The sequence below is a fragment of the Rana temporaria genome, chromosome 2 (assembly GCF_905171775.1).
Source record: "Rana temporaria chromosome 2, aRanTem1.1, whole genome shotgun sequence".
Classification (NCBI taxonomy): Eukaryota; Metazoa; Chordata; class Amphibia; order Anura; family Ranidae; genus Rana; species Rana temporaria.
Window position 1 is genome coordinate 439934254 of NC_053490.1, and position 23766 is coordinate 439958019.

General features: G+C 43.3%; 1 protein-coding gene across 2 annotated transcripts in view; it reads right to left on the reverse strand.

Moving 5' to 3' along the window:
• Nucleotides 1–23766, reverse strand: part of YWHAE (tyrosine 3-monooxygenase/tryptophan 5-monooxygenase activation protein epsilon) — a 36545-nt gene that overhangs the window by 4327 nt on the left and 8452 nt on the right. The window contains exons 2-6 of one of the 2 annotated variants that reach the window (XM_040338401.1): nt 7924–8123; nt 7131–7237; nt 3853–4059; nt 1719–1855; nt 518–561 (exon numbers count right to left, since the gene is read on the reverse strand). In XM_040338401.1, coding sequence (XP_040194335.1) covers nt 554–561; nt 1719–1855; nt 3853–4059; nt 7131–7237; nt 7924–8123 — 659 coding nt within the window. In that variant the 3' untranslated portion in view covers nt 518–553. The remainder of the gene's footprint in view (nt 1–517; nt 562–1718; nt 1856–3852; nt 4060–7130; nt 7238–7923; nt 8124–23766) is intronic. The other variant, XM_040338400.1, reaches the window with a different exon arrangement.

The following is a 23766-nucleotide window of genomic DNA, read 5'->3' on the forward strand; positions in this document are numbered from 1 at the left end:
TTCCACGATCTTTGTTCTTCATGCAACTTTCACACTAGTCGTCCATCAAACGTGTTAAAAATAATCTACATATGAAACCAGAAGGCAACCACAGAGGACTGCACACAAAATCCATCACTAGAGCCTGTGACACAAGCGGCCATTTTCCCAAGCATTCAGAATTTATAGCGTTAGTAAATGTTAATCAAATGTTTTATTAGAAGGGAAAAAGGGGTAACCACAAGTATCCAGACAAGACCAAGTCACAAAAGAATCAAATTTTTAGTTGTCATAAAATAAAATTGATCTTTTATACTGAGGCATGCGTTGCTGTCTGTAGCTGTTCAACAAGTAAAAAGCACAATTAAGGATGTCAGTTGTGGCAATTCCATGCCCAAACATCTACATGGGAACATCCCCATTTAGTGCTACAACTGAAAGGTGTCAGTGGAAGGATCACACAGAGAAGACAGATGCAATGGTTAGGGGGGACACAGAAAACCAAGGCTGCTTTGAGGAAGTCATTACAGCAACTTACAAAGAATATTTAGGAAAGGGACACGTGGATTTTCCTTTAGGAATCTACATAAAAAAGGGAAGAACAAGATCATGTGGTGATGTTAAAAGCATAAGAAAACCAAAAGATAGCAGCCCAGTGATGGATAAATGCCGACCTCAACGTTGAACGCATGTCTTTAGTGTCAGCAACATTACTGCTTTGCACTTGAGGCCGTTTGAGATCTCAGAAATAGTAGTGTCACCACTACTACATAAAAAGCTCAATGGAAGGTTGAATATCCATGAGAAGCTCCCAAGTATATGGAGTTGAAAGTTGCTTTTGATAAGTTTTTTTTTTTACAGCTTTTGACATTCTAGTTATTTTTCCCCTATAAAATTTTAAAGGCATGGTTCAATGGTCTCTCTTTGTCCTACGGTGTAGCCATGCATGTAGAGACTACCCAAGCTTTGGCCTTACAATTACTAATCAGTGCCAACATTGAACTTTGCTTTTTCACGATTGCCACCAGGAAAACTCAGAGCCTGGTGACAAAAAAGTCAAAGGGTGTCAACCAGCAAATTCTCTATAAAAGAGCAAACACTGTCCTTGCATCATCAGCTGACTTTACTGGCTTTCCAATACAAACTACTAAAACCAGCCAACTAGAATACTTGGATGATGGTAGGCAATGACATCTCATTTTCTGTGCAGGTTTCTTCCTTTAAGGAGCCCAGCTTTGTTGGAGGCAGAGAAACCTCCACATCACCCTCAGTCTTTAAAAGAAAATGAGTGAACTCAAGGCTGGGAAAATTGGGTGGATTTGGCATTCAATGAAAAGAGAACATTATACGGCAGCATTTAGAAAACAGTCATGTAACAAAGATCACAGCTGGAAAGCAGAAGGATTTGAGATTAATGGACAGTATGAATGAGCATAAAATAAATAATTTTATAAGTGTACATCTGCGAGAAGGGTGCTAGCTTGTCAAAGTGAAGGTCTGTAGTTATGGGTAAAAACCACTGTCATCTACAAAAAGAAAATCACTTGAAGTTTTTTGTATTGGTGTTAAAGCTCAATATCATTTTCAGAATATTCCTGCCTGGTAGTGTCACAGCATATCCATCAAGAAAAGTCAGCACTTCTGTTTGGTGGGAGACATTTTGAAGGACATTTAGCCGTCCCAAACCTCTCCAACATAAGATGCAGAATGAAAACATTGTGATGTACAAAGACACTTACCATCTCCTTGCATATCTGAAGTCCATAGTGTCAGATTATCACGTAACAATTGCATGATAAGCGTGGAGTCCTTGTAACTTTCTTCGCTCAGTGTATCCAGTTCTGCAATTGCATCATCGAATGCTGCTTTTGCCAACCTTTATTAAAACAGGCCATTGTTAGTGAAGTTTACAAGTCCTTGTCGCTTTGTATTATTGCAATGTCATGAATAACAATTTTCAACATGATAAATGACTACACCATTTTCTGTATCTATCTCAGGATGAATGTACATACAAGTCAGTGGATCTCATCAACTCCTTTACGACAAGCCAACACATATGTGCAGCTTAGTGGTCCTTATGTGCCGAGAGCAGGCTTACTGTGTGTGTATTGCAACAATGCATCATTAAAGCCACACACTAGCAAACATGCGTGTTATATAGCGCACAAGTCCAATCCAAGAGATGACCAAGCACACCATGTTCAGATAGAGGGCAAAACTGAAAGTAGATACATCAGGCAGCAGTAACATCACTGCAAGTCTTTATGTAGCCGAGAGACCTTAGTGGCCTCTAATCACCACTTTCTGTTGATGGCATTAAAATGTCCTGTGAGCGTGATGTGCTGGTGACATCTTGGGTTGGCCTTGTGCTTTGGTGGCACCATCCACCAAAGCAACCTCCTGTGACTGGGTCCCATTGCTGTGTGCAGGCAGGTTGGAGTGAATGGGCCCCTAATGTAATTTACTTGTCCTTCCAACCACTTCTGAAATGAATTAAGTAGCCATGGGGTGCCATGTCAGAGTTATCAAGTGGTGAGGAATTTTGTCAGCACAATTCTAGTGCATTAATCTACACTCAAAGTTTAGGCCCACTATACATAAAGTAGGAATGGCAAAGAGGGTAGTTTAAATGTGTACAAATCTATTAGCTACCTTAAGTCCTCTGCTCTGTTTACGATTCATATAAACACATATATATATATATATATATATATATATTGTATGTATAAGCCCACCGACAGTTCTGAACGGAGAAATCAACATCGGCATCATCCTGCGTAAAAGAGATGTCTGTGCTGCATCTGGACTTTACATACAGAGTTAATAGCTGAGATGCATACAGATAGCTTGTATGACCAATTTCCCACCTAGTGAATGACTCATTTGAGTCATTCACTAGGAAGCCGCTGCTCCATGCCAACATGTAAAGTGTGTAACCAATCTTTTGCCACCTCCACCAATCAAAACTTTGGCCCTGAAAGAGTCATTTATACAGCAGCACATGAGCAGAACGACATCAGCCTCTAGTCCATGAAGGCAGAGGTCATACTGTGCATCTCCTGTAATGAACGATTCATTCAGGGCCAACATGTAAACAGTGTAATCAGCACCCACTGATTACATACTATTGTTTACAGGGCAGGCCCTTAGCTGTGGCAGCAGGGTCCAATTCGCCGTACACAAGAAAACATGAACCAAGGTTTACATGTGTGCAGTATAAAAATTACAGCCAAACACAAAACAATGGATGCAGAATTTTCAAGTTTTAGGTTACGCAAGTAAACACTGCAGACTAAAACTGACTAATGTGCATGGGCTCATGAGATAACACTGTTGCGTTTAGACCCATATAAGTTACGGATCTAAACACAGCAAAGTACACTGTTGTGCATGAGCCTCATCTAATATTTAATTATTTAACCACTTCTACTCACCAATTACCTCTCATGCCCCCTTTGTGTTTAAAAAGGCTTTGATCTTTGGGTTCTGGTTTGTTAAAATGAAATGGCACCCAACATTTAATTTTGTACTTGGGTATAGAGAGCCACCATGGCAGCCAAAGGCTGATTATACACTTAATGTTTCTCTATACAACACTTTGGTCAAATGACCTAGCACTTCATATAGGACACCAATAAAAACAGTTTTGTTTCTAGCTGGGGTTAATTTTTTATGGGATTGGGCTGTCACATGACCACTGTATGCATTTATATTATTGAATTATCTAGACATTTGTACTAGTGTATGGGCTTGGTTTTCTTTTGGTGTTTTTTATTGTTCATTAACTTACACCAACACATATGCGCAGCATAAAGAAGTAGGAAGCAATAAAAAAAATAAAATTAAGTCTCCTTTGTTAGTGTCACTTACCTGCATGCACGGTCAGGGGAATTAAGAATTTCATAGTAGAACACGGAGAAATTGAGTGCGAGGCCTAAACGAATAGGATGTGTTGGAGGAAGTTCTGTCATTGCAATATCACTTGCAGCCTTATAAGCTACCAAGCTATTCTCTGCAGCCTCCTTCCGGTCATTGCCAATGGCAAACTCTGCCAGATATCGGTGGTAGTCTCCTTTCCTAAGAATATAGGATACGGTATGTGAAACTTATTACAATCCAAATTACATCTAAAAAGCCTCTTAATTGTGAGATACATTATGAGAACATTTACATTGAGTTTTAAAGTTCACTTGATATTGAGCATTTCCCGTTTTCCCCCCTGCAGCCCAAATTAGAGAAAAACCCCATCACACAAAATATGAAAAAAAAAAAAAAAAAAAAAAAAATAGAAAATTTAAAAATTGTGCATTGCGCCCTAAAACATGCAAAATATTTTGATTCCCAATATAGCACACATATTACTGTGTCAAATACAATACATTGCTACAGTTGGGCTCATAAGTTTACATAACCTGTCGGTTTTGGCCCAACATGCACACAAGTTGACACAAAGGGGTTTGAATGGCTATTAAAAAGGTAACCATCCCCACCTGTGAAAATTTCAGCCACAACTACCAGGAAAATTGTTCAGAATGCAAAAGAAAAACCCACAAGTAACTTCAGGTGAAATAAAGGACTCTCTGAAAACATGTTGTGTGGCCGTTTCAAGATAAGGAGGCACTTGAAGAAAGATGGGATGCATGATCAAGTCGCCAGAAGAAAGCCATTACTATGAAAATACCACAAAGTATCCCGCTTACAATACACCAAGACAGCAAAAGCCTCAAACCTTCTGACAGTCATTTGGAGTGATGAGACCAAAATTTTGCTTTTTGGCCACAACCATAAACCCTACATTTAGAGAGGAGTAACCATGGCCTATGATGAAAGGTACACCAGAAACATGGAGGTGGGTCGCTGATGTTTTGGGGATGTGAGAGCTACAAAGGAACAGGAAATGTGGTCAAAATTTATGGCAAGATGAATGCATAAATGTTATCAAAAAATACTGGAGGAACATTTGCATTCATCAGCCAGGAAGTTGCGCATGGGACGTACTTGGACATTCCAACATGACAATGATCCAAAACACAAGGCCAAGTCAACTTGTCATTGGCTACAGCAGAATAAAGTGAAGGCTCTGGAGTGGCCATCTCAGTATCCTGACCTTAGTATCATGGAGTCACTCTGGGGAGATCTCAAACATGCAGTTCATGCAAGACAGCCCAATAATTTACAGGAACTGGAGGCTTTTTGCCAAGAGGAATGGGCAGCTTTACCATCCAAGATAAAGAGCCTCATCCACAAATACCACAAAAGACATCAAGCGGTCATTAATGTTAAAGGGGACAATACACGGTATTAAGAACAGGGGTATGTAAACTTTTGACCAGGGTCATTTGGATAGTTTGTTATTATGATTTAAAAGAGTAAACAGTTGATCGATAATAAATGGCTTCAACCAAACACTTACCATAAATGAAAGAAAGGTTTGTGTTATTCATATTCTCTTAAAAAAAATGGCCAAGAAATCAAATTCTGCCAAGGTATGTAAACTTATGAGCACTACATGTGGTGTCAGATATGCTTCAATAAGCCAAGCAGGTTCCATCACTCTGCAATTCTGGTCACATTACCTGAAGATGGCATCCCAGTTCATAACTTGTGGAAGCATTGCATCACACTGGGGTAGATTTATTAAACTTGGGAGAGTGCAAAATATGGTGCAACTCTGCATAGAAACAAATCAGCTTTCAGATTTGAATTTTTTTGTCAACGCTTAAAGTGATACTAAAGTCTTTTTGTATGAAAGCAAACATGTTATACTCCCCTCCTCTGTGCAGGTTTGCACAGAACAGTTCCGATCTTCCTCTTTGGCAATTCTGGCCCATTCCCTCCTGTTGAACGCCCCCACAGCAAGCAGCTTGCTTTGGGGGCACCCGAGCCAAAGCTCCATGTGTGCATTCAGACACAGAGCCGCGACTCGGCCACACCCATTTCCTCATTGGCTCACTGACTGACAGCAGTGGGAGCAAATGGCGCCTGTTATGTCTCAGCTAAATCAGGAGCGAGAGTACCAGACAGCCGAGTTGCTCATACAACAAGTTGCTGGATCAATATGGGCTCAGACAAGTATTAGGGGGCTGCTGCACACCAGTGTGTTACCTTAATCAAGATAAAAAATTAAAACACACCTTCTGCCTTAACCACTTTAATTGAACAAGCTGAAGTTAGAATCCGATTGGCTACCATGCAGAGCTGCACCAGCCTTTTCACTCTCCAGTTTTAGTAAATCAACCCCAGAATGTCAACAGCACCCCAGTGCACTGTTGCCAGGGCTTCAGATCATATTACCTCTAAAATTATTTTCACCGTTCTTACTTGCCACATAAAAATCCCAATACATCCATCTAACAAGCACACGTATACACTTCCTATTGCCTCCCACAATGCAGTGCTAAATGCAAAATGTGCCACAACTTTTAGGTCCTATTCACAGTGGGATATTGTGCAATAGGTCATTTTGAATATGCTGTAGACACACCCAACTGTGTGTGAGGGGGGGGGGGGGATTCTTAATTTAGGCCAATATGAAGTCCACTACATATTTTGGCAAAAAAAGAAAAAAAATCCCAATAAGAATATATTGATTGGTTTGCACAAAAAACAGTGTCTACAAACTATGGGATTTAAAATTTCGTTTATTACTAGCAATGGTGGCAAACAGTGACTTCTAGCGGGCCTGCGGGGGGCAAAATCCGACACACCAATACAGTAATCAGTGCTAAAAATATGTACGGTCACTGTATTAACATCACCACTGGCAGGGAAAGTGGCTAATCTCAGGAGAAAAGGGTTAAATTGTGTGCCTAGCTAATGAATGTTATAAGTGTAGTTGGGGCTTTTACTACTGAAAGACATGGATTGGAGTTACTGCTACACAGAATCCATGTCTTCTGTACTCACAGACTGACAGCCTGCCTTGTTTGCCTGCAGACCCCGGTGTGTAAAAATCACAGTGGGAGCATGTCGCCAGCATGCATTTAAAGCCCAGAATTGTGTGTGCAAATATATATGTGGATGTGTGTGCAAGTCTGCACAGCGTGGCCGCTATGTGGCGGCTAATTGTATCAGTTTTCTGGAAAGGAATGTGCGCGCTGAAAAAATGTACATGTCACAAAGTTGAAGGAAAAAAATAAATTACTTACATTTTATAGTAAAAAACTTTAGACTCCCCACTGTTTGCAGCTGGAATGAGGTGCTTGTCCAGTACATCCAGAATGTCATTACAGATAGATTTCAATTCAGTCTCAACCTAAAAAGCAAAAAGACAACACCTATCATTTTGTACAGTGGCTTCCATTCTATAGAAAAGAACAGGTGATTAATATTGGGCTACACAACACAGTCCAGCCAGTTTACTATAAATGCTGCATTTTGTGCGCACGGTATAGTGAGCAGACACATCTGTGATTCATTTCCTCAAGACTTTTCCCTCTTCTGAACCCCATTCTTTCCATGCACAGTCATTCACTATGTTTTACATAAACCCAAACAGTAGCTTACAGCAGTATTAACGCAAAGCTGTACTGTGAGAACCAACAAGGTTTGCCATTGCTGACCTCACTCTGAAAATCCCAGTTGCCTGGCTGTTACTGGCCCAACCTGAAAACCAAGTACGGTCAAAGGAAAAGCCAGATGGGTCCAGGCATGCATTCCACACCCCCTACTCATTTCATTGGAGCTTTTGGGTAACAAAACTTGTAGTCTGGACTAATTGTCCATAAGGAATGAAACAGAAAGCAGAGAATGCATTTGCATGCCCCAATGGGGGGGGGGGGGTAAATTGAAGCAATTAAATGGTTTTATAGCCATCTGAATCGCTTCTATGTGAAAGTCATCAGTTCACTGTAAGTTTGTGTACATTCTGGGGGCTTCTAGCAATGTAAAAATTCTACCTGGGATCTCTCATGCCTGTGTGTATATATAATGAAGCCTCACCATTGTCCGATATTCCTTGATCATTTTGAGTTTATCTTCTCCTCCTTTGTTCTCCTCTTTCTGTTCAATGCTGCTGATTATTCTCCAGGACGCTCTTCGAGCTCCAATCACATTTTTATATGCAACGGAGAGCAAATTCCTTTCTTCTACTGTCAATTCCACATCCATGCCGGCCACTTTCTTCATAGACTCAACCATTTCTGAAAAACATTATGCACATTTTACCCACACATAGCAGCCAATAAGAAGCATGCTATAAATTCTTCACCATGGTTTGATGCTACACACATCATCAGGGCTTACGATGAGAGTACAATTACACTAGAATGGTCCTTCGCATGTGACGACATGAAAGGTGAGGTGATTGATGGACATTTTGTATCACCTTTCATGCATTCATATACAGGGAACCAAGGTGGAATCCGGTCCAGTTATTCTGGGCCACCATGGCAAGGTTGGTTTCGGACCAGATTTAGTGGCCCACTAGTGACCACCAGCAGATGGTATAAATAAAGCAGGACTTGGGACTCAGGAAGCCAAACCTAAGAGACTTACTGATGTGAAGTTTGCTTTGTGAGAGAAAAAAAAGTTTGCATTATCTTGGTTTTGTAGGTGATGGGGAGAAGCCCTGCACCTGTGTGTTAGGAAACCTGAAATGTTCGTTGCTTTGATTCTTTCACGCAACCGTTTAAAATAAAGCTTGTTACAAGTCAGATGTTAAAATGATTGTAAAAGTTTAGAACAAACCTGCTATTAAGAACCTGCTCTGTACAAGGGTTTTGCACAGAGCGGCCCCAGATCCCCCTTTTCTGGTTCCCCTGCGGCAGCTCCTCCTCCACATCCCATGGGGCACCGGTGCAGGCGCGCTCCCGAGTCCTGCTGCTGCGTCCATTGACAGACAGGACTTGGCCCTGCCCCAGTGTCAATGGATTTGATTGACAGCAGCGGGAGCCAATGGCTCCTGTTGTCAATCTATTCAATGAGGACCCGAGACAGTGGCTGGAGCTGCTGGGCTCGCTTGTGCCGCCGGATCGGTTGGGTTCTGATAAGAAAAGAAAAAAGGGGGGGGGGGGGGCTCTGGTGGGCAGCTGCAGCACAGGCTTTTCACCTTAATGCATTAAGGTGAAAAATCACGAGACTTAAAGGACCAAAGGAATTTTTTTTTTTTTTTTTGCTGAAATGACTGTTTACAGGGGTATAGAGACATAATAGTTAACAGATTCCCTTTAAAAATGATTAAAATAGATAAAAAACAATCATATAATGTACCTACAGTTTAGTTTCGTTTTTGCTGTTTCCTGGTTCTCTGATGTACAGAGCCAGAGAGCCAATAGAGCGCAGTGAAGGTTTTGCAAAACGAAACTGGATTGGTGCTGAGGAGTTTTAGACACTCAGTAATCACACCTCCTTGATTAGTCACCACAGTGAGAAATCTCCCAGTACTGTGGTGATCAGGAAACAGACAACCAGGAAGTGTTCAGAACAGAGAAGGATTACAGCAACATCAGAGCAAAAACGAACAATGAGGACATGAAACCAGGACTGCAGTAAGGTAAAGTAAGCTATTTAGCTTAAAAAAAATTCCTTTAGTGACCCTTTAACTCCTTTTAGACCTGCTGTCTGGACTACCTTTTCCCCCAGGGAAGAGGATCCCCATTTAAGCCAACCCCCCCACAAGCGTTAAAATGATTCGATTAAAGAACTGTTGGGGACAATTTGCACTGTTCCACGCAAACAGACAAAACTGCCAAAGCAGGTGCACAGCGCTGGACTGAGATTGGGTTCAGGCAAGTATTTAAGGGGGGGGGGGGGGGGGGGGGGGGGGGGGGGGGGGGGGTCACACTATTACAAAGTTTTTTTTTTACACTTGGAGGAGAATGCAATACATACCCCTTTTTTTCCCCCTCATACTAATTATATATATATATATATATATATATATATATATATATATATATATATATATATATATATATATATATATATATATATATATATATATATATATATATATATAAATAAATAACACACACATCCAAATTTTAAAGCAGAGAACTGAAATAGATAGGAGTAACTAAACAAAATATGCATCATTTCACCGCTCACTCAAGTATTTGGAAATTATTTAGATGGACTTGCATTGTGGATGACACCATTGCCCATTCTGAACATCTGACCGCATTACACTAAACTGGGGTGTAAATGATGTAACTGAGGGAAACCGCAAAGAAATGTGCAAGTCGCCACTGCTGACCACCTACAAGTAGTAGATGTCTGACGGTCAAATAACTATCAAGTGAGTTACTGACCTGGAATAGATAAGCAGATGAAGAAAATTAAAATGCCTGATCAGCATGCCAGTAAAAAGTCAGTGCTTCAGACACTTGTGCCAAAGTATCAGTATGATAGGCAAGTAGCATTTTTATGTGGTTAGCAAAAAAGTAACCTTCATACATCTTGTGACAGTTTCCTTTAAAGCGGAGTCTCACCCAAAAGTGGAACTTCTGCTTAAACCACTTCTTGTGGGGTAGGGTGGGTGGCGTTGGGCTTCAGTAGGAGTGAGACTTCCTGTCCCACTTCCTCCTAGGGACCGCTTGGGCGATACGTCATATCGCCTACAGCGGCGCCTCCCTGTAGGCGATCGCCTGGGACACATGACAGGTTTCAGGCGATCGTCTGACCAATCACAGTGCGCAGCCCAGCGAGTACCCAGCCGTGAAGCCAAAAGCTGTCACGGCCGGGGTGCCCACACTAAGAATGAAGACGCGGAGAGGAGCGGAGCTCCGGCGCGTCGCTGGACTGTGGAGCAGGTGTTTATTAAAAGCCAGCAGCTACACTTTTTGTAGCTACTGACTTAACATACAAAAAGCCTGGAACTCCCCTTTAAATACATACATTTTACCTAAAGAAACCACTGCTTAGAAACACTATAGGCACTGAAAAGAACCTAAGCTGACAATGTGGGGAGAAATAAGCATACAGTGGTGGCTCCACATACATAGCACAAAGTAACAGCCATAATAAAAATGGAAGTGCTTTTAGGAAGCATAAATAAAAAGAAAAAAAATTGGGGTGACCAACATGCATCATTTACATGCATTCTTGTTCCACTCAAAAACCGGAGTTAGGCTTACCGGTAACTCTTTTTCCAGGAGTCTTCCAGGACAGCCATGAGATATAGCTCCTCCCTCCGGGACAGGAAACACATTAACCCCAATTATAAAAGGCGGTCCTCCAGGCCTCTTCCTCAGTATTACCAAGAATTCCTGAAGGCTCTGAAAGACATAAAATTACTAACACACCGTCAGTACATACATCCACTTCCAGTTAATAATATAAACACCGGGTGGGAAGCCAGGCTGTCCTGGAAGACTCCTGGAAAAAGAGTTACCGGTAAGCCTAACTCCGGTTTTACCCTTTCGTCTTCCAGGACAGCCATGAGATGATTGGCAAGAAACTTACTTATCAGGGTGGGGCTACTGCTTGGAGGACCCTTCTGCCAAATGCCTGATCCTTCTCAGACATCAAATCCAGGCGATAGTGCTTGGCGAAAGTAGTATAACTTGACCACGTTGCCGCCTTGCAAATCTCTTCTGGAGAAGCTCCGGCCCTCTCTGCCCATGAACTCGAAACAGCTCTAGTTGAGTGTGCCTTAACAAACGGGGCCTGTTTGCCCTGTAACTCATAAGCCTTTCCTATTGCCATCCTGATCCATCTAGCAATGGAAGATTTAGACGCTTTTTGTCCTTTTTTACTTCCCGAAAAATTCACAAAAAGAGAATCAGATTTCCTAAAAATCTTGGAAGCTTCTAAATAAATTAAGAGGCATCTCCTGACATCTAGTGAATTTGGGGATGCTACCTCAGAGCTTGAGGTGGAACAAAAAGAAGGTAGGACAATGTCCTGTGTCCTGTGAAATTTGGATACTACCTTTGGGAGAAAACTGGGATCTGTTTTCAAAATAATTCTATCCTCAAAAATCAACAAAAATGGTTCCTTAATGGAAAGAGCCTGAAGCTCACTCACCCGTCTGGCTGAAGTGACTGCTACCAAAAGTACTGTCTTAAGTGTAACCCATTTAAGGACGGATTCCTCCAGAGGTTCGAATGGACTCTCTGACAGTGCCTTAAGCACCAAAGAAAGATCCCAAGAAGGACAGGCTGTTACTCTTGCTGGTTTTGATCTTGACAATGCTTTGAAAAAACTTTTAATAAATGGGTTCTGCTGTAGGGAATCCTGTAGAAAGATACTAAGAGCTGCCACCTGTACTTTTAAGGTGCTAGGGGAGAGCCCTAATTCCACGCCAGCTTGCAAGAAGTCTAAGATAGCTGGAATCCCAGGTTGGTCCAAACCCTGTTCTTTTAACCACGAGCAAAATCTCTTCCAGTATTTTGCATAAATTGCCCTTGTTACTGGTTTCCTGCACTGCAACAAGGTCTTTATGACCCTTTCAGAGAAACCCTGCGCTCTTAATAACTGTTCCTCAGAAACCACGCAGTTAGGTTTAGTCTGTCTACCTGTGGGTGCAGAATTGGACCCTGTGAAATCAAATCCTTCCGGACTGGAAGGTGAAATGGGGGGAGAACACTCAGTTTCTTCAAAATTGCAAACCAGGGTCTCTTTGGCCAAAAAGGCGTGATTAAAATTAGATCTGTTTCTTCCGTCCGGAATTTTTGAAGTACTGCTGCAATCATCCTCACTGGAGGGAAAGCGTAGCAGATGTTGAACCTCCAAGGACCGGAAAAGGCATCTATCCTTAAGGCCTGGTCTCTTGGGTGAATTGAAAAGAACTGTGTTACTTTCTTGTTCTGTTCGGAAGCAAACAGATCTACCTCTGGAAGACCCCATCTCTGTATTATCTGAGAGAACACCTCCTCGTTCAGGGACCACTCGTCCTGCCTTAATGGCTGGCGACTTAAGTAATCTGCCAGAAAATTCTGAGTGCCCTTTAGGTGGACAGCTGTTAGCGAAGACAAGTTGGCTTCTGCCCAGGAGAGGATCCTGCTGGATATCTCCTGAAGAGCAGGACTTCTTGTCCCTCCCTGCTTGTTCAAGTACGCGACAGCCGCTGCGTTGTCTGTGCGAACTTGCAGGTGCCTTCCTACTATGCTTCTCTGAAATGACTCGATCGTCCTTAGGATCGCCAAGAGCTCCCTTTGGTTTGAAGAGCGGCCTGCTTCTGAGGGAGACCAAGCTCCCTGAGCTACTTCCTCTTCCAAGTGGGCTCCCCACCCCCAGGCACTGGCGTCTGTAGTTACTATTCTTTCCACAGGGAAGGTCCAATCTAGACCTTTGCTCAGATTGTGGTGTGTTCGCCACCACCACAGTGTCTTTTTTACTCTGTCTGAGATTAGGATCGGTACTTCTAGGTCCTGGCTTTGACCACTCCAGAGACGAAGCATAAGTTCCTGTAAAGGACGTTGGTGAAACCTTGCCCAAGGAACTGCTGGAAAACATGATGTCATGAATCCCAGCACCCTCATCACTTCCCTGACCGAAGTCGGCTGATTGGACTGTAACAGGGCTACTGCTTGATTCACTTTGGCAATCTTCTCTTCGGGGAGATAAATCTTTTTCTCTACCGAAGAGATCCTGTACCCTAGGTACACGACCTCCTGGGATGGGATCAACTGTGACTTGTCTCGGTTGATAATCCATCCGAGTGAGGAGAGAAAATCCTGTGCTATCTGCAGATCTTTCTCTAGCTGTTGAACTGATCCTGCAACGAACAGCAGATCGTCCAGATATGGGATCACAGTGATCGCTTTGTCTCTTAGAGGGGCAAGGGCCTCTGCTAGAACCTTCGTAAAGATTCTCGGAGATGAGGATAGCCCAAAGGGGAGAGCTTGGAACTGGAAATGTTGAATCCTTGCATCCACCCTTACAGCCACCCTGAGAAATCTTTGGTAATCTGGGTGTATGGGAATATGCAGGTAAGCGTCCCTGAGATCCAGGGTTGCCATGTAACACCCTGGGAACAGACATCTTGTTACCGTAAAGATCGACTCCATCCTGAACCTTTTGTACTTCACAAATTTGTTCAGAGGTCGGAGGTTCAGGATCATCCTGAATTTTCCCGATGGTTTTTTTACTATAAAGACATGGGAGTATACCCCTTGTCCCTGCTCCTCCTGGGGGACCTGAATTAGGACTCTTTGATCCACTAACTCTCCCAGAGACAGGAACAAGGCTTCTGCCTTTGCCCTGTCCCTGGGCGGCTGAGTAACCATAAAGTTTAGGTGAGGCAGTGACGTTAACTCCAGTTTGTACCCGAACTTTATCAGATCTAATATGAACGGGCTTGAGGTTGCCTTGGTCCATTGTGGGAGGAACTGCCCCAACCTTCCCCCCACCGGGACCCAGGCGTCACTGGGCCTTTGGGGTGGATTGAGGAGGATTGAATAAGATTCCTCCTCTTCCACGACCCTTCTGACCTGTCCAATGCTTTTTGGGCTGACCCTCTTTCTTTTGGTTCTGCCAAAAGCCTGATCCCTTGAAGCCTCGAAAAAAAAACCCTTTCCTTCTGTCTTCTTCTTCTTTTCAGGAAAGGCCTTTTTTCTGTCTTGAGTTCGCTCCAATGCCTCCTGGAGGCCGGCCCCGAACAAGTGGTCTCCTGAAAACGGTAATCCGCATAATTTTAATTTTGAGGCGGCATCGCCAGCCCAAGTCTTTAGCCATACAGATCTTCTGGCTGCATTAACCAGAGCTGCTGACCTGGCCGCTAACCTCACTGATTCCTCTGAGGCATCTGCTAGGAATCCTACTGCTTTAATTAAGAGCGGAAAGGATTTTAGAAGCTCCTGTCTGGAGGTACCAGCTAAAATGTGTGCTTGTAGCTGAGCGAGCCAACACTCCAAATTTCTAGCTACACAAGTAGCCGCGAGGGCTGGCTTTAAACCTATAGAGGAGGCATCCCACGCTCTCTTTAACAACAAATCTCCCCTCTTGTCCATTGGATCCCTAAGGGAACCCAGATCGTCAAAGGCCAGATCAGTCTTTCTTGATACTTTGGCTAAAGGGGCATCCAGCTTAGGAACTTTGTTCCAGGGATGTGATACATCCGCTTCAAACGGGAATCTCCTTTTAAGGCTACCAGAAAAGAAAGGTCTTTTCTCAGGTTGTTCCCATTCACGCAGAATCGTATCAATTAAAGATTTATGAACCGGAAAAACCCTGGTTCTATTAGCATTTCCTTGATACATAAGGTCATGCTTTGAGAGCTGAACCTGTTCTTCTGGGATCTCTAACGTCTCATAAATAGCATTTAGAAGATCCCCAACATCGTCCAATGATAACTTGTATCTAGACACCCTGGAGGAATCCTCTTCCCCTTCTGAATCAGATGCTGAACCTGCCTGGGAGGAAGCAACTGATCTAGGAGTCCTCTCCCTACATTCTTCTTCCTCCTGAACCTGAGGAACAGAAGAAGCACTAGAGGTTCTAGGTAGGGACGAGGGAGGACCCTGCATCTTGTCAATCAGACCTTTAAAGGACTGAAAGGTAGATGAAATCTCATCCTTCACAGATGACAAAATCTGGTGACAAGTGGTTACTGCATTATCTTTAACCAAACTATTGACACACTCGGGACATAACGGCTTTTCCCAATTAGAACTTAGCTTAGTCCCACACACGGCACATTTCTTTCTAGGAGGCTGGTTCTGAGATTTGTCATGGACCTTAACCTGTTTAAAGAAAGCAGACAAAAATAGACCTCATTATAACCTGGCCAAAACCCTATTCACCACTGTGAAGGTTCCTAGAAAAGTGCCAACCCTCCACCATTAGGTTCACCACCAAGGGGGGGTATTTGGGTCTAGTAAGACCCCCGCCCCCCAGCGTAAGCCATGTGCTGTCACCAAGCTTACCTGAGAGGCACCGGAGCCTGTTGAACCTGGATCCAAATGAGCCACTGCTGCCTCCATGGTTCTTGGTGTCCTCGTTCAGCGCTCCGAACACACACACCAGCGCCGGGTTCCCTCACCGCACCTCCGCGCCCTTTTTTGAAACCGGAACGACGTTTCCGGGCGCCCCCTGATGACGCGCTTCCGCCGGGGAATACGACACTTCCCCTCTTTGGAACGCAGGAGCCCCGCCTCCCGCTGGCGAATCCGGAAGATCCTTCCACCGCACGCGGTCTGCTGGCGTCTCTCGCCTTACCGCTGCCAGGGGATGCTGCAGCTTGGGGGACCGAGCTCCTCCGTCACCCGGGGTCCAACTCTCGCCGAGTCCTGGCGGAGGTGAGTACAGCTACACTCTCTACCCCTAGGGCCAGAGGTGTGCTGTTGGGAAGAAAAAAAGGTAGGTTCAGCCCTTTATACAAAAAAACGTTCCTAATGTGCTCCTTCCCATCCAGCAGGAAACACAAAAAACTGAGGAAGAGGCCTGGAGGACCGCCTTTTATAATTGGGGTTAATGTGTTTCCTGTCCCGGAGGGAGGAGCTATATCTCATGGCTGTCCTGGAAGACGAAAGGGTAAAAAGGCATTTTTGTTTCTCACATCTACAGTGGAACCTTGGATTAAGTGCATAATCCGTTCCAGTAAAATGCTTGGAATCCAAAGCACTCACATATCAAAGCGAGTTTCCCCATAGAAGTCAATGGAAACTAAAATAATTTGTTCCACATCTATGGCATGCAATACCGCATATGGCCAGAGGTGGAAGGGGGCCTGGAGAGATTCACAAACGCTTGGGAATTGAGTATTTCCGAACGGCTGCAGCACCCCCCCCCACCTCTGGTTAAATGTGGTACTACACACTGCAGAAGCTTGAATCCTGTTCGCTTTACAAGACACTCGCAAAACCGAGAATATTTTTTTTCTCTTTAAAAATTGCTCGTCCATGCGAAACGCTCATTAATCATGTTACTTGCAATTAGAGGTTCCACTGTACACAAAAACGTTTTGCCTTTTATTTCAATTTTAAATGGTAAAATCACCCTGTAATACAATCCATTCAAACACTTTAAGCAGGTACCCGATTTTGACAATTACTCGCTCCCACCTCCATTTCTGACCCCCACCATTACTAGTAAAAATAAAGGCCCTAAATCTTCCCCCTATTTTGTAGACGCTATAGCATTTGTGCAAAAACACACACATACCGATTATTTTTTACCAACAATATGCAGCAGAATAAATATTGGCCTAAACTGGTGTGTAAAAAAAAAAAAAAAAAAAAAAAAAAGAAGTATTTTTCTGTTTATAGCACACAAAAACCGCAGGAGGTGATCAAGTACCACCAAAAGAAAGCACCATTTGTGGGGGGACATCAATTTTGTTTGGGTACGTTGCACGCAATCCTTCCAGTGCTGAAGTTGTTAAAGACTGTACAGAGAGATTCTACAATCAGATTGGGACACACTGGTCGATTTTAAAGCTCAATAGAAAAAAAAAAAAAAAAAAGATATTTTCATGCTCCTGCATTACAGAAAACAAATTTACTATAAATAAGACATTCTTCGGCACGATGCAGAATACTGCAATTAGAAATAGAACTGTTCATGTAGACACAATTATTTCTAACTGGGAAGCACTTCTGTAATTCATCTGCAGGCAGTTCGACTTCACTGCCAAGAAGCCAAGCCCCCGTGTCAATGTCTTTCCAGGTGAACACCACATTTCACTAGGAGAACCGCAGCACACAGTGAAAATTAATCTGTTTGATGGCAATTTACATCACTGCTTCAAAGATCTTTAAGCTGAATTCTAGGTATGCAAATGTTTGCATAGTTACAGCAGTCCAACTGTATGTACAGTGTCATGAAAGGATTCGATTGTAAGCGCTAATGAGCAGGGCCCTCCGATTCTCCTTGTACCAAATTGTATTTTAACCAATGTCCGTCTTAATTTTGTAAAGCGCTGCGCAAACTGCTGGCATTAAATAAATCCTAAATAAGAATTGGTACGTGTAGCTGGTTTTCTGCAGTAATTCACCATAAAAAAATATGACCTGATCCTCATCCAAAATCACAATAGACAAGCACAACATGCTTTAAAGCGGACCACCCAAAAGTTTTGACAGGTACCCACTCCCGCTTAGGAGATCTTTACAGAGGCTCTCCTCTCCCCCCTCCTTGCAGTTTTCTAGGACACATCACAGGTCCCAGCCAATTTTCTTTTTACATTTATCCATCAGTGGGGACGCCCGGTAACAGCCAACGACTCATTGGTTAAGGACGGAAAGTCGGTCCGCTCCTCAACCGGCTATTGTAGGCTCATGCTGTGGTTTTAACAAGCCAAAAATGCTTGTCAATCATGCAAAGGGCGTTTTGGGGGGAGCGTTTTTTAAAGCTCCAACGCTTATCAACCGCACCCATTAATGCACATCAACACTATAAGAGCGTTTGAAAAGCATCAGTATTTTAAGCAAGTGTGAACTTTACATGTTCCGCCTATTGTCCAGCACTCTGGAAGTTTGTTTCTTCTTGACAGTGTGCAACTGCATTCTTGTATGAGCAAGACAGCTTACACCGACAGTCTTCAGCGCATGGCACCCCGAAATCCTATTTCCATTAAAATGAATGAATGCTTTCACACTGGGCGGTGCGCTGGCAGGGAAGTGAAAAACTCCTGCAAGCAGCATCTTTGAAGCGCTTACAAAAAGCACCCCTCTCCATTGAAATTAATGGGAAGCACATAAAAATGTCTCTTGAAGCAATTTGTGTCATGCAACCTTAAGAAAAAAAAATTAAATAGAAAAAGTGAACCTTTGGTTAAACCTCCTTCGGCAGCAATGACTTCAAGCAAACACATTCGGTAGAAAATGGATCCGACCTACACACCGTTCAGGGGGAAAGTTTGGCTAAGCCTCTTTACAAAACAGCTAAAGTTCAGACACATTTATAGAATGTCTGGCATGAATGGCTCTTGTGGTCATTTCATAGCATTTCTACAGGGTCAAGGTCTCTCTCAGGCACCCGTTTTCTGAACATAGAATGTGGTGGATTTACTTTGATGCTTAGGGAAATTGTCATGATGCATCACCCAACTTCTACTAAGCCAACTGGCGGACAGCCACCCCTGATGACATCCTGTAGGATGTCTTGGCAATTCATCCCTTAAAAGATGGCAAGTGATCGAGTCTGAAGCAGCAAAGCAAGTCCAAATCATGATGCTCCCTTCACCATAATTCATTGGGATGAGGTTTTGATGTTAGTAAGCTGTGCCATACCAAGTGCTGAACAATTCAAGTTTTGTTTCATCAGTCCACAAAACATTTCCTAGAAGCATTGCAGTTCGCCAAGGTGCTCTTTCATAACTTCAGGTGAGCAGAATTTTTTTTTTGAGGAGCAGCAGCTTCCTCTGGTGTTCTGCCATGGACACACTCTGCTTGTTCAAAGACTTGTGTCTTGGAGTCATCTTGGCTGGGCACCCCACTTCTAGGAAGAGTAGCCACAGTACTAAACCGTATCCATTTATAGACAGCGTGTCTGTTGAGGAATGAATGCCTGAAAACGTCAAAATTTCTTCAACTGCTTTTGATCGCATGTCTTCAGAGAGCTCCTTATTGGTTCACATTAGCAGATTATTCCTATAAACAGCAATCTTAAAATGTTTGAATGTCTTATCAAAGAAACTCTAAATCACACCTCCAGGACTCCAGGGTGTTCAAACCACTGACTCCAACTAGCTTATGGGTTCACCTTTTCCTCCAGAACTGAATGGTTAATGGGGGTGTTTACTTTCAAGTAAAAATGTTGTCTTTTATTAGACAGTGGCTTTGCCTACAGTGGACACCCATCTGCGTTTCACACTTTCAAGGTGCTTATTCAGCTTTTAAATCACATTTTGTGGCTTTACAGCCCGAGATGAAGACACAGTTTGTGTTTTATCCAGCTGTATTTACTCAGTGCAACTTATAGCATCCAAGTGAAAGATAACATCAACCTGTCAGAATAAATAAAAACTATTCAAAAACAGAATTAACCCAGTTGGAAATCGGATCACCCCCTTGTGTCAGTATTTTGTTGAACCACCTTTTGCCTAAACCACTGGGCACTTAAAATTAAACCCCCTTCCTAACCAGACCAATTTTCGGTGCTCTCATATTTTGAATGACACTCAGTCATGCAACACTGTACTCATGAAATTTGTCCCTTTTTCCCCCCTCACACAAATAAAGCTTTCTTTTCATGGTATTTAATCACTGCATGGTTTATTTTTTGCGCTAGAAAAAATAAAAAATGGAAAATGTTAAAAAATGGATTTCTTTGTTCGTTATAAAATTTAGCAAATTAGTAATTTTTCTTGATACATTTTGGCCATAATTTATACCGTTATATATATCTTTGGTAAAAATAACCCAAGTCATTTGGATGGAGCAATCACATGGTGAACGGCTGCTGTCAGCGGCCAATTACCGTGATGCGCTGTCACGGATACTCCCGTGTGCACGTCCCAGGGGGTGCGATTCTGGGAGGACGTCAATGTACATCCTTCCGGAGTTAGAGCCACACTGTAGCCGTCATTTGACTATGGCACAGTCGGTAAGTGGTTAATTGCAGCCTTTAGTCTGTTGGGATACGTCTCCAGACTTTGCAATATTTGCCCCACTATTCTTTGCAGAACTGCTCAAGTTCAGTAAAATTTAACAGGTGACCATTTGTGGACTACAGTCAAGTCATTCTACAGGTTTCCAATGTGGTTTAAGTCTGAACTCTGACAAGGCCATTCACCTTTTTTCTTCAACCACTGTGTGGTCATTTTTTGCTGTGTAATTTGGGTCATTGTCATGTTGGAAGGTAAACCTTCCCATTGACAACTTTCTGGCAGAGGGCAAAGATTTCCCTTTAAGAATTTGAAGGTATTTCGCTCCATCCATTTTTTCCTTCTATCCTGACAAGTGCTCCAGTCCCTGCTGCAAGAGAAGTGCCCCCATAATAGGATATTACCACCTCCATGCTTTACTGTAGGAATGGTTATTTGGATTGCAAGCTATATTGGATTTCCTGGCAGACACAGTTTGGTGTTGGGGCCAAATGATTACATTTTGGTCTCATCTGACCAGAACACCCTTTTCCAGGGGGCCTCAATCTTCAAAAAGGTGGCCTAGAGTGGCTTTTTTCTTGCAAACCTCTCATACAAGCCACATGTGTGGAGAATTTGTCAATGTTGTCACATGCACACAATGACCACACTTTGTCATAAATTCCTGCAACCGCTAAAGAGATTAATCACAGCACTTCACTTTTTCCACCGTTATGTTACAACCTTATACCAGAATGGATTAAATTCATTATTTTCCTGACAATTCTACAAACACCTGATAAAGACAGTATGTTTGAAATCTTTGCAAAAAACAAAAATCACATGTACACAAGTATTCACAGCCTTTGCCATGACAATCAAAATTGAGCTCAGATGCATCCTGTTAGCACAACTTGGATTGGAATTCACGGTAAATTCAGCTGATTGGACACAATTTGGAAAGACACAGCTGTCTACATAAGGAGGTCCCACAGTCGACAGTGCATGTCAGAGCACAAACCAAGCCATGAAGTCCAAACAATGGCTGTAGCCTCTGAGACAGGATAGTGTCGAGGCACAGAACAATTTCTGCAGCATTGAAGGTCCCAATGAGCACAATGGCCTCCACCATCTGTAAATTGAAGCTTGGAACCACCAGAACTCTTCCTAGAGCAGGCTGCCCACCCAAACAGAGCAATTGGGGGGAGAAGGGACTTATGGAGGTGACCAAGAACACAATAGTCACTAACAGAGGCTCTAGCATTTCTCTGTGGAGAGGAAAACCTTCCATAAGAACCACCATCTCTGCAGCACTCCACCAATCAGGCCTGTATGGTAGAGCGGCCAGACAAAGGTCACACCTCAGTAAAAAGGCACACGACAGCCCACCTGGAGTTTGCCAAAAGGCACCTGAAGGACTCAGACCATGAGAATCAGAATTCTCTGGTTTGATGAAACAAAAATGGAACATGTCTGGAGGAAACCAGGAACCACTCATCACTTGGCCAATACCACCCCTACAGTGAAGCATGGTGGTGGCAGCATCATGCTGTGGGGATGTTTATCAGTGGCAGAACCGGGAGACTAGTCAGGATTGAGGGAAAGTTGAATGCAGCAATGTACAGACACATCCTTCATGAAAACCTGCTCCAGAGCGCTATGGACCTCAGACTGGGGTGAAAGTTTATCTTCCAACAGGGCAACGACCCCAAGCACACAGCCAAGATAACAAAGAGTGGCTATGGGACAACTCTGAATGTCCATGAGTGGCCCAACCAAAGCCCAGACTTGAACCTGATTGAACATCTCTAGAGATCTGAAAATGGCTGTGCATTGATGGAGCTTGAGAGGTCCTACAAAGAAGAATAGGAGAAACTGGCCAAAAATAGGTGTGCCAAGCTTGTAGCATCATACTCAAAAAGACTTGAGGCTGTAATTGGTGCCAAAAGGAGATCAACAAAGTATTGAGCAAAGGCTGTGAGAATACATCTGTACATGTGATTTTCTTTTAGTTTTAATAAATTTGCAAATATTTCAAACAAACATCCCTCACGTTGTCATTATGGTGTATGGTTTGTAGAATTTGATGCAAAAAATGAATTTAAACCATATTGGAATAAGGTTGTAACACAACGTACCTATTGGAGGTACACACAACCTTGCCCTGTGCGGCAGGTAGTACCGCTTGCGGAACACGGTCCATTCAAGTAAATGGAATGGTGTTACAACCTTGTGCAATCTAGATGTTATATTGCACGTTTAGAAATCAAAACCGGGTCCCCTGCCTGTCAGACACTTTCTAAAAAAATGATCCACCGCAGAACACTTTAGTAGAGATGCACTGAAATTTTGGTGGCCGAAACATTGTGTTCTGTGGCATTTGTGCTTATGGTATGCATTTCATAGGTCACGCAACTGAAAAACCACACCAAGAACATAGCACGAGTGTGTTATTGATGCGTTCTTGCTGCATTTTCAATGCATTTCAATGAGGAGCTGTTTTTTTAACTGACCAAAAATGCAGCAAGCAAAATGTTATCACCATAACGGAAGTGCATTTTTCTTGACCTTTTCTTGCTCTGAAGGTGCTGATAATGCCGACAAATTCATGATATTAATTAAGAAGTCGAATACAATTATATTTTTTTAAATCTTATTTGCTGTTAAAGCGGATGTGCCATGGGAACAAAATATTAAAAGTCAGCAGCTACAAATACTGCAGCTGCTGACTTTTAATAATAGGACACTTACCTGTCCTGGAGTCCAGCGCCGATCGCAGCAGAGCACGAGCGATCGCTCGTCACTCTGCTGCTCCCCCCGCCATCCACGCTGAGGGAACCAGGAAGTGAAGCGCTGCGGCTTCACTGCCCGGTTCCCTACGGCGCATGCGTGAGTCGCGCTGCGCCCGCCGATTGGCTCACACGCTGTGTGCTGGGAGCCGAGTGTTCCCAGCACACAACGGGCGACAGACGGGATGTGACGGAATGCCCGTCTTTCGCCCGTATCGTGTGGCCGGAAGTGGGTGCAAATACCTGTCTTTAGACAGGTGTCTGCACCCCCCTCCCCCCTGAAAGGTGTCAAAAGTGACACCGGAGGGGGGGAGGGTTCCGATCAGCGGGACTCCACTTTAGGGTGGAGGACCGCTTTAAGGGCATCCTGAATTTTCAGTACCAAAAATTCCATTCGGTGCACCTCTAATTTTTAGAGGGCAGCACAAGTGTAAATGAGCTCTACCTCCTACTACTGGACTTCCTGCCAGCTTCATAGCTCGTGTCCAACCACGAGGTATCAGAGCTACAGAAGTCAGCTGGCGGTAAAAATGCATCTCCTGACAACATGCAGTTATCCTTTAACTGCAACAGGATATGCAGCTC